Below are 14,213 nucleotides of genomic sequence, written 5' to 3'. Positions count from 1 at the left end.
TAAATTAGCAACTGAAGTCGCCATTTTAACTAAGGGCAGGGCTTGTCCCATCAAATTCCCGATTGCACCGCGTTCCTCTTCCGTCTTACAACCGCTGCGAAGCTTGCTCTCAAATTTCTGCCCACAATAAACGTGGCGGAGGCGCCTTCGTTCTGATTGGCCGAATACTTTACGTGAGTTTGGCGCTCACGGGGCGTTAGAGGGACTTCGGAACGGGGTTAGTGTTTGGGTTCGAACCTCCGAACCTCTTCTGTTCGGTCGCCCTCAGAAGTTCTTGTTTCACGAGGTTGAACTGCCTTCTTCTTATGCCCGGGTCACCTTCGCGAAAACGTGGAAATAAAGGAAGGACGTGCTCCTGGTGACCGGCCTTCCCGCGCCTGGACTGGGCTGGGGTCCGGCTAGCGCTGCGGTTGGGAATCTTTTGGTGTCTTCCTGCCGCAGCCTTGTTTAATTAAAGTGGGAACTGATGCACCGAAGGAAGCAAAGGTTTTGCCCTATCCGTTCACCCAAGGGCCCTAGAGACCTTGCGGATTAATCCACTTTGTAAATACTGGAACGTTCTGCGGAGGAGGGTCTGGAAGCATTTGATTGGAAACTAGAATTTTAAGGGTCTGGGTATTCCGGAAATGGAGTTTTGAGCATCACACCCGCGGCGTAGGATTCGTGATTGTCTCTCGCGGTCCTGCGACTTCAACATGTATCTTGGTTCTTGGTTAAGTCGTCTATCCCGGAGTTTATCCAGACCCATCGGAAAGACCACCCAGCCAGTCTGGGGTTCTCTCTCCAGAAGTCTGACATTGGGTGCTCAAAGAATTCCAGGTGAAAGTAGCAACAACCTTCTGCCTGTTTTCGATAGCTTGTTTTCCCAGTCTTAACTGCATATTTATAGCAGATCATTCAAATCAATACTACAGAAAAAAATCTGAATAGTAACTGCACTTTCAAACTTAGAAAATTTCTAAGGTCACTTGGCAAGGAAACGTAGTATTTAAAATTGGACAATTACAATTTTAGGTCCATGCAAGTGCTAGGTCATGTAGAAAGTTTAGATTTCTAAACAATGCAAAATTCACTTGGGCTTTAGCACATTTGCAGGTAAACACGATAGAGGAATTGTATGATGTAGCCTATTTATAAATCTCATCAGGCTATCAGGATGGTTCAGTGGGTTGAGGCACTTACTGCCAAGCCCGAGGACCCAAGTTCATTTCCTGGGCCCACATGGTGAATGCAAGAACAGAATCCAACAACTTGTCCTCAGACCTCCACAGGTGCACCATGACACTTGGGCTCCCACCTGTATGGTACACACACACACACACACACAAATGTAACTTAAATTTTTTTACTACACCCATTGACCTGAAACAACTAATATACCATGAATGGGGAATATTTTAAACAGACTACAAATATTTTTACTGTTGCCTTATACGTTTTTTTTTCTCTTTCTAAAGAATTTAGTAGCTTTGTTGCTCGGACCAACACATGTGGAGAATTGCGTTCTTCCCACTTAGGCCAAGAAGTCACTCTGTGTGGATGGATTCAGTACCGAAGGTAAACTGAGGCAAATGGTTTAGGAATACATGAATTGGATTTATTCCCAAACTATTCTAACCTTTACTAATTTTTATCCAGTCAGAGAATTATATTTTGCCACTTTCCTCATTCTCTCAGAATTCACTGCATTTCCGGTCTGTTCTGTTTTGGCTGTCTCTTTCCCTTTCTGTTTGCTTTTTAATATATTACTGGAGGATGGCTGTTCCACTGCCCCCCCCTTGAGATTTTATTTATTTTTATGTGCATGGGTGCAAGTATGCATATATGTTTGTCTGGGTACCATGTGAATGCCTGGTGCCCACAGAGGCCAGACAAAATTGTTTAATTCCATGAAACTAGAGTTACAGACAGTTGTGAGCTGCCATCTGGTTGCTGGGAATCAAGCCTGGGTCCTCTGGAGGAGCAAGAAATACTCTGAGCCATCTCTCCATCCCATTTCCCTTTATTAATAAACTACTTTAAAAAAAGAAGGAAACCGGGCAGTGGTGGCGCACTCAGGAGGCAGAGGCAGGCGGATCTCTGTGAGTTCAAGGCCAGCCTGGTCTACAAGAGCTAGTTCCAGGACTGGAACCAAAAAAAGCTACGGAGAAACCCTGTCTCGAAAATTAAAAAAAATAAAGAAAGAAAGAAGGAAAAGTTTAAGTTTCTTAAATAATAAAAATTTACTCTTAGAATTTATTCCATTTTCATGATTACAGACATTATAGAAAAGAATAGGCAAACAAAAATAAAGTAAGTGATGTGCTGGTTAATGTAGCTGGAGCATAAACTCCTTGTACTTCAGCCTCTGCACAGGTACTCCATGTACTCCTGAACAACAGTGTGAGCTCTAGAATGGGGTTCAGTGTTCTTGACACTTTCACCCCTTAATCCAGCACCTCTTACTAAAGGGGACAAATTAGTAACTATATGAATAATTAATAAAAATTTAAGTTGAAAAAAAAAGACAATTTGGCCAGGTATGGTAGTCCATGCCTATAATCTTAGCTAAGGCAGGAAGATGTCTCAAGTTCATGGATAGCCTGAGCAACAAGGTCTTCCTCAAAAAGAAAAAAAAGCCATAAGATAGTTGCATGAATATAGCTTATAAAAGCACATAATTATAAAAATGGGGAAATTACATGGAATTTTTATTGCTGGTTTTGTCTTTAAATTTTGAGCCGAGAGACTTTATCCTAAAATATTCTTTCTCTTTCCATTATTCAGGCAAAACACCTTCTTAGTCCTAAGAGATTGCCACGGTCTTGTTCAAATTATCATTCCCCAGGATGAGGTAATAAAAGGTTTCCTACCATTATCTAAGAGCTTCTTTGATAGGATGTAGTGTAAGCTAAGTAATTTGATCAGCGTATTGGAAGTTTTAATTTCAGAAGTTAATTGTTAATAAAAACTGAAAACTACTTTTATGTACAACATTATGAAATAACAAACCGAGGGAATAAAGAGCTGGCTAATCTGCAAAGAGCACCTGCTGCCTTTGTCAAGGACCAGGGTTCAAGTCTCAACACTCATATGGCAGCTCACAGCCATCTCTAACTCCAGTTCCAGGGAATCCAACGTTCTCACTGGCTTCCTAGGGCACCAGGCATATGTATATTATACTCACATCTGGCAGACAGCTAATACCAGAGACAAAGGGCCAGTTTCTCTAATATGAAAAAAACTACACAAAAAAGGGAGGCGGGGGCCCCAAATGGCAAGATGGCTCAGAGGGTATAAAGGTGCCTGACCACGTGAGTGCAAAACCCACATGGTATAAGGAGAAAATGACTCCCACAAGTTGTCTTCTGCCTTCCATGTATGCTGTGAGTGTCTGTGCATGCACACACACATACAAAATAAATGCAATAAACTAGCTACCAAAAAAACCAATAAACCAGAATGTGCAGATGAAATTTATAGAAAACATAACCTAAAAATAATTTTCAAAAAAAAATATAAGTCAGGGATGATAGCATACATTTACATTGGGAAGCAGATGCATGAGCTCAAGAATTCAAGGCCAGCTTCATCATTATAGTCCATCAGGACCAGCCTGAACTACCTGAGTCCCTATCTGAAATACATATAGATAATGTGTACATACATACACATACATACATGGAAGTATACCAAAGGCAAAGATGTGATTTAGGACTGTGGAGGTGGCTCAGTGGGTAAAAATTCTTGCTACCAAGCTGACAGCCTGAGGTTGATCCCTGGACCCATGTGGTAGAAAAAGAACCAATTCCTACAAGTTGTCCTCTGACCTCTACATACAAGCTATGGCATGTGCACATATGTGTACACAGTCATACAAACACACACTAAATAAAGCCAGCCTAAACAACTTAGACTGTGTCTCAAAATAAAAGATAGATGGCAAGCTAGGCATAGGGGCACATGTCTTTAATCCCAGCACTTGGGGGGCAGAAGCAGGTAGATCTCTGTAAGTTTGAGGCCAGACTGACTCGTCTGCATAGTGAGTTCCAAGACAGCCAGAGCTCTATAGTGAACCCTGTCTCAAAAGAAAGAAAGAAAAAAAAAGTAGCCAGTGGATATGATAGTGCATACCTACAATCCCAGCATTTGGGAAGCTGAGGCAGGAAGGCTGAGCATTCAAGGCCAATGTGAACTATATAGTGAAGCCCTGTCAAAGGGAAAGAGGGAGGGAGAACTCTTGTTGGTCTTGCTGGCAGTGTTCTGTGGAGCCAGAATAGCAATGGGATTTACCAAAGCTTGTAATAACATCAGTGAGACAGCTCCAAGTCAGTAAACTGTGAATTCCGTTTTTCCAAACCATAGGCTTACTGAAGAGTTCTGTAAGTTCATTTATTCTTAGACCTGACTCCTGTCCCCCTTGTTTTGCAGTCGGCTGCGTCTGTGAAGAAGATTTTATGTGAAGCCCCTTTGGAATCTGTAGTGAAAGTAACTGGGACAGTTATCTCCCGGCCTCCAGGACAAAAGAATCCAGTGAGTAGTTTATAGAAAGTTTGTCTTTGTGCATATACATTAACCGCATAGATTGAGTTCCTTGTGGACACTTAAAATTAAAGCTCTTAAGTTCCACAGATGAACTCACAGATGTGAACCACCCATATAAGTGTGCACAAAGAGACATGTCGATCTTGACAAATACGTGATGATATTTGTTGATCTTAGGAGCCATAGATATAAATAAGAATGTAAAAGTTATATATTTATTATTTATAACCTCCAGTGTAGCTTGACACATCTTATATATGTATATAAATGCATGTGTTTTACCAATGTGTATTGCATACATGTCCTGAAAAATAATTTTCTAAAATAGTTTTTTTTTTTTCTCTAAGAAAATGCCAACAGGTGAAATTGAAATCAGAGTTAAAACAGCTGAGCTCCTGAATGCCTGCAAGAAGCTACCCTTTGAGATTAAAGACTTTATGAAGGTGAGGGCCTCTCATTAATACAATCCAGTATCTAGAAAGTGATGATCAAAAAGTATCATTTTTTAAATACTTCTTTTTTAAAGAAGTTTACCTTCTATAAGATGAGTATTTTATTATCAATTATCCTAATGAATTCTACAATACTGACAACTTACGCTCTTGGAGTCCAGACAGGTTGAAATGTATTTTGTCTTTAAGACTTGAGGTATTCTATTGTTCAAGTTTTTCCATTGCTATTGTTTAAAGTGTTGAAAGAAAATTTATATCTGGCTTGGAAATGGCTAAGTTGCATAGGGGAATCTTTTTCCTATTATGTTGAACTGCTAACAGTAATAAAATATATGCTTAGAGCAATTCTTGACTTACCAACCATAGAATTATGGATGTAGGATGATTTTTTTCTTTTAAACTTTATTTTATGTGCATTGGGTGAAGGTATCATATTCCCTGGAGTGGAGTTACAGACAGTTGTGATCTCCCATGTGAGTGCTTGGAATTGAACCCTGGTCCTCTGGAAGAACAGCCAGTGCACTTAACCACTGAACCATCTCTCCAGCTTCAGATTTAGGATGATCTTAGCCAAAAGTTTCAAAGTGTGATAAAGGTAGTCAGCACTGATTATACCCAAATTTAAAAAGAAAGAAAAAAAACCACGTATATCTAGATAATCTTTAACTTTGTCACAGTTATACTTGTATATACTTTTGTTTGTTTGTTTGGTTGGTTGGTCTTTTGTTTTGGAGACAGGGTCTTACTATGGTAGCTCTGGCTGTCCTGGAACTCTTTCTGTAGACCTGGCTTGCCTCAAAGTCACAGAGAGCCTCTGCTTCCCGAGTGCTAGGATTAAAGGCATGCACCACTGAGCCTAGTCTATGTACCTACTTTTTAAGCCAGTCTACTAAGGTGTTTGTGTGTATGCATGTGCACATACGTGTGTATGTGGAAGCTAAAGGAAGGCCTTGAGTGTGATTCCTCAGGCACTGTCTACCTTTAGACAGGGTCTCTCACTGTCCTGGAACTCACCAAGTAGATTAGGCTGGGTGGTCAGAAAGCCCCAGGAATCTGCCCGTCTTCACTGCCTTGTGCTAGAATCACAAGTGTGCACCCAACTCCTTAGGTCCTAAGGATTGAATTTAGGCACTTGAGCTCACAGGACACATCCTTTACCAGCAGTGATAGTTGGTTTTAAGTCAGCTTGGCACAACCTAGAATCACATGAAAAAGGAGTCTCAATAAGGGATTGTCTTGATTAAGTTGCCCATGAGCATGCCTTCAGGGAATTTTCTTAATTGGATTAATAGATGTGGGAAAATGAACCCTGTAACGTAGGGGGCATCATTTCATGGCCTGGTCCCTGAACTAAATGAAAAGGAGTAAGCTGAGCACTGGCATGTGTGCACTGATCTCTTGTAGGCTGAGCGCTGGCATGTGTGCACTGATCTCTTGTAAGCTGAGCGCTGGCATGTGTGAGTTGATCTCTTGTAAGCTGAGCGCTGGCATGTGTACACTGATCTCTTGTAAGCTGAGCGCTGGCATGTGTGAGTTGATCTCTTGTAAGCTGAGCGCTGGCATGTGTGCACTGATCTCTTGTAAGCTGAGCGCTGGCATGTGTGAGTTGATCTCTTGTAAGCTGAGCACTGGCATGTGTACACTGATCTCTTGTAGGCTGAGCACTGGCATGTGTGCACTGATCTTTTATAAACTGAGCGCTGGCATGTGTGCACTGATCTCTTGTAAGCTGAGCACTGGCATGTGTGCACTGATCTTTTATAAACTGAGCGCTGGCATGTGTGCACTGATCTCTTGTAGGCTGAGCGCTGGCATGTGTGCACTGATCTTTTATAAACTGAGCGCTGGCATGTGTGCACTGATCTCTTGTAAGCTGAGCGCTGGCATGTGTGAGTTGATCTCTTGTAAGCTGAGCACTGGCATGTGTACACTGATCTCTTGTAGGCTGAGCGCTGGCATGTGTGAGTTGATCTCTTGTAGGCTGAGCGCTGGCATGTGTGCACTGATCTCTTGTAAGCTGAGCGCTGGCATGTGTGCACTGATCTCTTGTAAGCTGAGCGCTGGCATGTGTGCACTGATCTCTTGTAGGCTGAGCGCTGGCATGTGTGAGTTGATCTCTTGTAAGCTGAGCGCTGGCATGTGTGAGTTGATCTCTTGTAAGCTGAGCGCTGGCATGTGTGCACTGATCTCTTGTAGGCTGAGCGCTGGCATGTGTGAGTTGATCTCTTGTAAGCTGAGCACTGGCATGTGTGAGTTGATCTCTTGTAAGCTGAGCGCTGGCATGTGTGCACTGATCTCTTGTAAGCTGAGCACTGGCATGTGTACACTGATCTCTTGTAAGCTGAGCGCTGGCATGTGTACACTGATCTCTTGTAAGCTGAGCGCTGGCATGTGTGCACTGATCTCTTGTAAGCTGAGCGCTGGCATGTGTACACTGATCTCTTGTAGGCTGAGCGCTGGCATGTGTGCACTGATCTCTTGTAAGCTGAGCGCTGGCATGTGTACACTGATCTCTTGTAGGCTGAGCGCTGGCATGTGTGCACTGATCTCTTGTAAGCTGAGCGCTGGCATGTGTACACTGATCTCTTGTAGGCTGAGCGCTGGCATGTGTGAGTTGATCTCTTGTAAGCTGAGCACTGGCATGTGTGCACTGATCTCTTGTAAGCTGAGCACTGGCATGTGTGCACTGATCTCTTGTAGGCTGAGCACTGGCATGTGTACACTGATCTCTTGTAAGCTGAGCGCTGGCATGTGTACACTGATCTTTTATAAGCTGAGCGCTGGCATGTGTGAGTTGATCTCTTGCAGTCTGTTCTTGGCTGAGGGTGTGATGTGACCAGCTGCTTTAGTCCCTGCTACCTTGACTTCTTTGCAGTGATGGGCTGAACCCGAACTGAGAGCCAAAGTAAACTTTCTCCCTTACATTGCTTTCGTTAAACCGAACGCCAACTAAACACCACTAGGCTGATGTCCCCAGCCCTATTGAGAGATTTTTAATTATATGACCACTAAGTCTTATATTCAAGTTTATTGCTTGAAAAAAATATAATTACAAAGTTGGTCCTATTTTGGCAAAGAAATAAAATAAATTTCCCAAAGTAAACATTCGTAAAAATAAGTTATAGGCATTTCTTACTATTTCTGGTATGAAAGAATCAAGCTACCTACATTAAAGGACTTTTTTTTTTAAGTTTTCAGTAAAAAATAAATAAATAAATATAAGGATTTACAGCCCTGAAAATAAACAAACCTGAAGTGGAAAGATGGCTCAGAGGTTAAGAACATGTGCTGCTCTTACAAAGAACATGGGTTTGGTTCCCAGCAAGTGCAGCAGGTGGCTCCCAATTACCTGTAACTCCAGCTTCCAGGAATGCCTCTTAACTCCAAGACTACCTGCCCCCATGTGCACAGACTCAGGCACAGACACACACACCTACACATACCCCTCCACCAATAAGTAAATATGTTTAAAAAACTAAAGATAGCTACCTTTTTTTAATGTTCCAAAATGTTTAAGCATAAAAATCTTTCATCTGTGTAGAAGACTGAGGCTCTTCGTTTGCAGTATCGGTACTTAGACCTGCGAAGCTTCCAAATGCAGTATAACCTGCGACTGAGGTCCCAGATAGTCATGAGAATGCGGGAATATCTCTGCAATCTACACGGTGAGCCTGGATCCATTCTGCTACCTTACATACACTCTTCATTGTTGGGTCACCTGTTCCCCAAAGTCTGACTAGATCAGTGTGTAGACTGGTTGCAGTAAGTCATAAACATGTCCTTTAAATGTAATAATGTTTATTACAGTAGCTAGTATTTCCAGTCACTAGAGGACAGTCTTTGTTTGTTTCTACATAGTAAGTTTCTCTCCTACACCCTGTCGAGGACCGGCCTTGACAAAAACACCTCTTGCCAGGGTAGGGGTGTGGGAATTTAGAAATGTAAGTAATAAATATGGAGACACATGAAGAATAACAGAACAGAAACCATAGAATAATACCAGGAGGGCATTCCAGTGATTACTGAAAATCACCTATGTTTATTTTTCCATAGGTCTTATACCCAATACAAACTGGTGGGGGTGGAGAAGTAACAAAAGGCTTTATTAACATGATACATGACAACTCAAACAGTCCATGGCTCCATCACTCTGAGACATCAAATCATTAGCATTCTGACGTCTAGGTAGCAAAGCTGCTCTAGACCAGGTATCCTGAAGGCAGCCCCTCCCCAGGTGAACTCATAGTTACAAAAGAAGGAGCAGAAGTACATTTACATGTCCTGACCATCTTTCAGGATGGCATGGACCTACTTGAATGAGCTGTTTTAATGTTAAGAGAAACAAGCAATCACATCCTGCATTGGGATGTGCAACTGTGCTTGTGAGTCATTTGAGCAACCTCTAACTCTCTGACGTCAGACAAGGTGGAAATGGACTCATATTTTTGGGCCTCCACAACACCCCCACCTCTAACAGTTTAAGTTCTTGTAATTCCTTTTTGTTTGAAACAAGGCCTCACGGTTGCAGTCCAGGATACAGGACCTTACTATGTAATTCAGGCCGGCCTAAAACTTGAAACAATTCCCCTGCTTTATCCTCACAGGTTCTAGAATTACAGTATGAGCAACTTCACCCAGCTTTTATTTATTTATTGGTTTGTTTGTTTGAGATATGTTCAGGCTGACTTTGAACCCACAAGCTCCTCAGCCTCTTCAACTCTGGGCTTTCAGGTGTAGACCACAATGCCCATGCTTATACACCATTTGTTGGGAAGTCTGAGATTTCCCCTGAGTTAAAGTAGCGCACTCCTGCATACTTTTTATTGTTTCATCATTGCTGTACTAGCAGAACATTTGAACACCAGAGCATTTCAGTAGACATTTAGAGCATTTCCTGACATAAGCGTCAGCTTTATGAGCAGAATTACAAGTTTTAGCCTCTAATTTATACTTTACTATTGACATCATTGTTATCATTTATGAAGAGATGAGACCCAAGGCCGGTCCCACAAGTGGCAGCAGTCCCATGAGGGGCAGCAGCAGGCTAGACCTTAGCAGGTCCCTTTGTCTGGTGAGAGACCACGGGGGTGGGTGAGTTTATTTATTATGGAGGGGAAAGGGAAGAGGTGAAGAGGGGGAGAAGGAAGAGAGGAAGAAGTTGCCTGGTAAGGGGAGAGGAGGTGGGAGATCCCCTTGCCTTGGCAGAAGAGAGGTTGGGAATGGGCAGAGCTTGTCTCTTAAAGGGACAGGACACCCAGGTGACAGACCAGGCCAGCAGATTACAACAATCATTCTTGGCAAATTCCTCTGTACTAACTGTTTTTTCTCTATTTTTAGGGTTTGTGGATGTAGAAACCCCAACACTGTTTAAGAGGACTCCAGGGGTATGTATATTACTTATCATCTTACTATTATTATCCTCTTCATTATAAAAGTGATTGCATTGCCTTTATTGTCACTTCGCTCATTTTTATTTACTTTTATTGCTACCTCATACTCTTCGCATCAGCTAGAATATTTTCTGCCCACTTCCTAGAAAAATACAGGAAAAGAACATATCAGGAAGAATAGTTACATGGGAAAGATGGAAAGCAGAGACAGATCCTTCTTTGATGGAGAGAATAAGATAGATCACCCTTAGGCAAAAGGATCTGTCTCCACAGAAAATGGTTGGCTTTGAATTTGACACAAGGAAAACAAATGCCATATTAATAAGAAAAAAAGAACCAGGCGAGGTAATGAATACCTGAGAGACCAGCATTTGGGGAGCGAAAGCAGGAGGATCACAACTTTGAGACTGTGTCTACGTAGATCCTGTCAAAAAAGAACTGAGGTTTAAAAAAGGCAAAAACAACAAAACACTGATATTTAATAACTATTCACTATAGACTTTAAAAAAAAAAAACAAACAAAAAACAGTTTAGGGGCTGGAGAGGTGGCTCAGAAGTTAAGAGCACCAGCTGCTCTTCCAAAGGTCCTGAGTTTAATTCCTAGCACCCACGTGGTGACTCACAGACATCTATAATGGGATCAGATGCCCTCTTCTGGCATGCAGGAATACATGCAGATTGAGCACTCATATCCATAAACTAAATATATGAATCTTAATAAAACAACAACAGTTTATGTACTAGGTATATAGTTCAGTGGTACAGTGTCTGTGTAACATGTTCAAGGTCCTAAGCTCAAAAACAAAGAAATACCTACTTTTTAATTTAGAAAAACATTTAAGAATTACTTGCTAGGGCTGAAAAGATGGCTCAGTGGTTAAGAGCACTGTCTGTTCTTCCAGAAGACCCAGCTTCAATGTCCAGCACTCTATGGCAACTGTCAGTAACTCCAGTTCCAGGGTACCCAACACCCTCATACAAACATACATGCAGGCAAAACACCAATGCACATAAATTTTTTATTAATTAAGAAAAAGAATTATTTGCTTAGGAAGTACAATGATGCATAAAATTTGTTCTGCTAGTAGTAAAATTGAGAATTTGTTTACACATACACACACTTAATAACTACTATATACAAGCAGTATTTAAAGCTTGTTGTAGGGGCTAAAGAGATGGCTCAGCAGTTAAGAGCACTTGCTGCTCTTCCAGAGGTCCCTGTGCAGTTTCCAGCACCCAAGTCAAGTGGTTCTCAGGAGCCTGTATCTCCAGTTTCAGAGGTTTGGATGCCCTCTTCTAGCCTGTGTGTACCCACATGCACATTTGCATGCTCACTCACATACAGACACGTAAAAATATACAATAAATTAAAAAAGATAAAGTTTACTGTAGCTGGTCATGGCACATGTTTTAATTCCAGTACTTAAGAGTCAGGAGCAAGTGGATCTCTGTGAGTTCCAGTCCAACCAAGCTACATAGTGAGACTTTGTCTCTAAAAATAAATAATAAATAAATAAATGTAATTGTATACATATTGTTTTAGGGGCTATAAGATGAACCAGAAATTGTCTGTCATTGGGAACTTGCTCTTTAATTTCCTTGGTGTGTTTAGGTATTTACTTGCACTATGCACTAGTCACTTATACTTTTGAGTTTGTTTTGTTTTTCAGGATTTTTTTTTTGCTTTGTTTTGTTTTAAGACAGAGAGTCTTGCTTGTGGGTCAAGATGCCCTATACTTACTATTCCTCTTCCTCAGTCTCCTGAGTGTTGGAATTGCAGGCATTTGTCATACCTAGCTTAGGTTTTTCACTAGCTTATTTTTCAATAATGTTTCTCTTCTCTCTATCTTCTACCTCTCTCTCTCTCTCTTTAAAAGGGTGCCAAAGAGTTTTTAGTACCGTCCAGGGAGCCTGGAAAGTTTTATTCTCTCCCTCAAAGTCCTCAGCAATTTAAGCAACTTCTGATGGTTGGTGGTCTAGACAGGTAAATCAGCTTTTTTGTTTTTTGGTAATGCTATTATTCATCCAAAAAGGGAAGAAGAAAGACCAAGGGGGAGGGAAGGGACAGAACTTGTCTGCTCTGGGAATGGTGAGATGGCTCAGAGGCTAAAAGCTCCTGCTGTAAGACTGGCAATGTACGCTCAATCCTTTTAACCCACACACAGGTGGAAGGGGAGAACTGACTCCACGAAGTTGTCCTGACCTGCATGTGTGTGCCCTCACACCTGTATACCCCACCTGTCATTCAGCAGTAATAAGAAAATTTTTAAGTTTTCTGATTTGAGAAGGTTAAAATTTGCACATGAATTTTGAGATTGCTTGTTCCCTAAAAAATGTAGTAGTAATCTCTTAAAGTTTATCAGCTGGCATTAGATAGAAAGCTGGTATTAGGTAGCTCTGACAGGGGATTAAAAGTAAATTTCTGAGCTGGACTGCTGGTGGTGCACACCTTTAATCTCAGCACTTGGGAGGCAGAGGCAGACAGATCTCTGAGTTGGAAGCCAACCTAAGTCTACATAGTGAGTTCTAGGACATCAAGGGCTAGACAGAGAAACCCTGTATCTAAAAACACCAACCACATGGTGGACTCACAACCATCTATAGTGAGATTTAGTGCCCTCTTCCAGTGTGCAGGCATACATGCAGGCAAAATACTGTATACATAATAAATAATCTAAAAATCAAAACAACAAAAAAGAAAGGGGGCACTAACCTAGCCTTAATTTAAGATGACCCAAATAATTTCCCCCAAGGTTTTGGCAATTCAGGCTATGAAACAGATTAATACTGCTCCTTAAAAGAAACTTTAGTTTTTCATTTTATTTGTGGTGCTACAGCTCAAACTCAGGCCCTTGCACATGCATAAATAAATAAATAATAAAGTTTTGCTCTCCAATGACTAAGACTGGTAAATAAAATGGGATAATAAATAAAAACAACTGTGAAAAATATAAACTGAAAGTATATTGAAATTTACAAAATATTAATCATTAGAAATTATATTGGTTGGGTGGTGGTGGCACACACTTTTAATCCTAGCACTCAGGAGGCAGGGGCAGGCGGATCTTTGTGAGTTCAAGGCCAGCCTGGTCTACAGAGTGAGTCCCAGGACAGCCGGAGCTATATATACAGAGAGACCCTGTCTCAAGAAAGAAAAAGAAGCTATATTGTTTAGGGAAATACAGTAAGCATTGTATTCAGACTGGAGTAATGTCTTGGGGCTTAAGAGGATGTACTGCTCTTGCAGAGGACCTGAATTCAATTTCAAGTACCCAGGTCAGACACAACCATCTATAACTCCAGTTCCAGGGTGATCCAACACCTCTGGCCACTATGAACTTCTGGAGGCATGTATTGCCCCCACATAGACATGCACACGTACACATAATTTAATTTCAATTTTTAAAAATAATTTTAAAGAGAAATTAAGAAAGCCTTGTGTGTTAGACCCACTGAGACAGAGAGAACTAAATTCATCTCTGCAGGTGGAGGCGAGAATTGGAATGGCACAGCCCAGGAAGAGTCCATGCGTTGATAAACAGTATGTCAGCTTGTAAAGAAACATGGACTGGTTTGAATGCCCATCTAATATATGAGCATCCAAAGGTGTTATACTTTGAAATCCATCTATAAAGTACTAGCCTCTCATAGGTCAGCTGTGTATCTGATTAGATTTGAGCATCATAAAATAAAGCTCCTGAGACTGGAATACAACTTCATAGTAGAGTGTTTGCCTAGCATGTACAGGGGCCTGAGTTTGAGCTGTAGCACCACAAATAAAATGAAAAACTAAAGTTTCTTTTAAGGAGCAGTATTAATCTGTTTCATAGCCTGAATTGCCAAAACC

General features: G+C 41.4%; 1 protein-coding gene across 4 annotated transcripts in view; it reads left to right on the top strand.

Moving 5' to 3' along the window:
• Positions 1–60: 60 nt before the first annotated feature.
• The window catches only part of Dars2 (aspartyl-tRNA synthetase 2, mitochondrial), a 30,233-nt gene continuing 16,080 nt past the window's right edge, over positions 61–14,213 (top strand). The window contains exons 1-8 of one of the 4 annotated variants that reach the window (XM_075988386.1): positions 61–819; positions 1,458–1,557; positions 2,767–2,833; positions 4,411–4,512; positions 4,872–4,967; positions 8,518–8,641; positions 10,314–10,360; positions 12,244–12,350. In XM_075988386.1, the coding sequence (XP_075844501.1) occupies positions 696–819; positions 1,458–1,557; positions 2,767–2,833; positions 4,411–4,512; positions 4,872–4,967; positions 8,518–8,641; positions 10,314–10,360; positions 12,244–12,350 (767 nt within the window). In that variant the 5' untranslated portion in view covers positions 61–695. The remainder of the gene's footprint in view (positions 820–1,457; positions 1,558–2,766; positions 2,834–4,410; positions 4,513–4,871; positions 4,968–8,517; positions 8,642–10,313; positions 10,361–12,243; positions 12,351–14,213) is intronic. The other 3 variants (XM_075988387.1, XM_075988390.1, XM_075988388.1) reach the window with 3 other exon arrangements.

The sequence above is a fragment of the Microtus pennsylvanicus genome, chromosome 10 (assembly GCF_037038515.1).
Source record: "Microtus pennsylvanicus isolate mMicPen1 chromosome 10, mMicPen1.hap1, whole genome shotgun sequence".
Taxonomy (NCBI): Eukaryota; Metazoa; Chordata; class Mammalia; order Rodentia; family Cricetidae; genus Microtus; species Microtus pennsylvanicus.
This window is presented reverse-complemented; position numbering and strand designations above follow the sequence as displayed.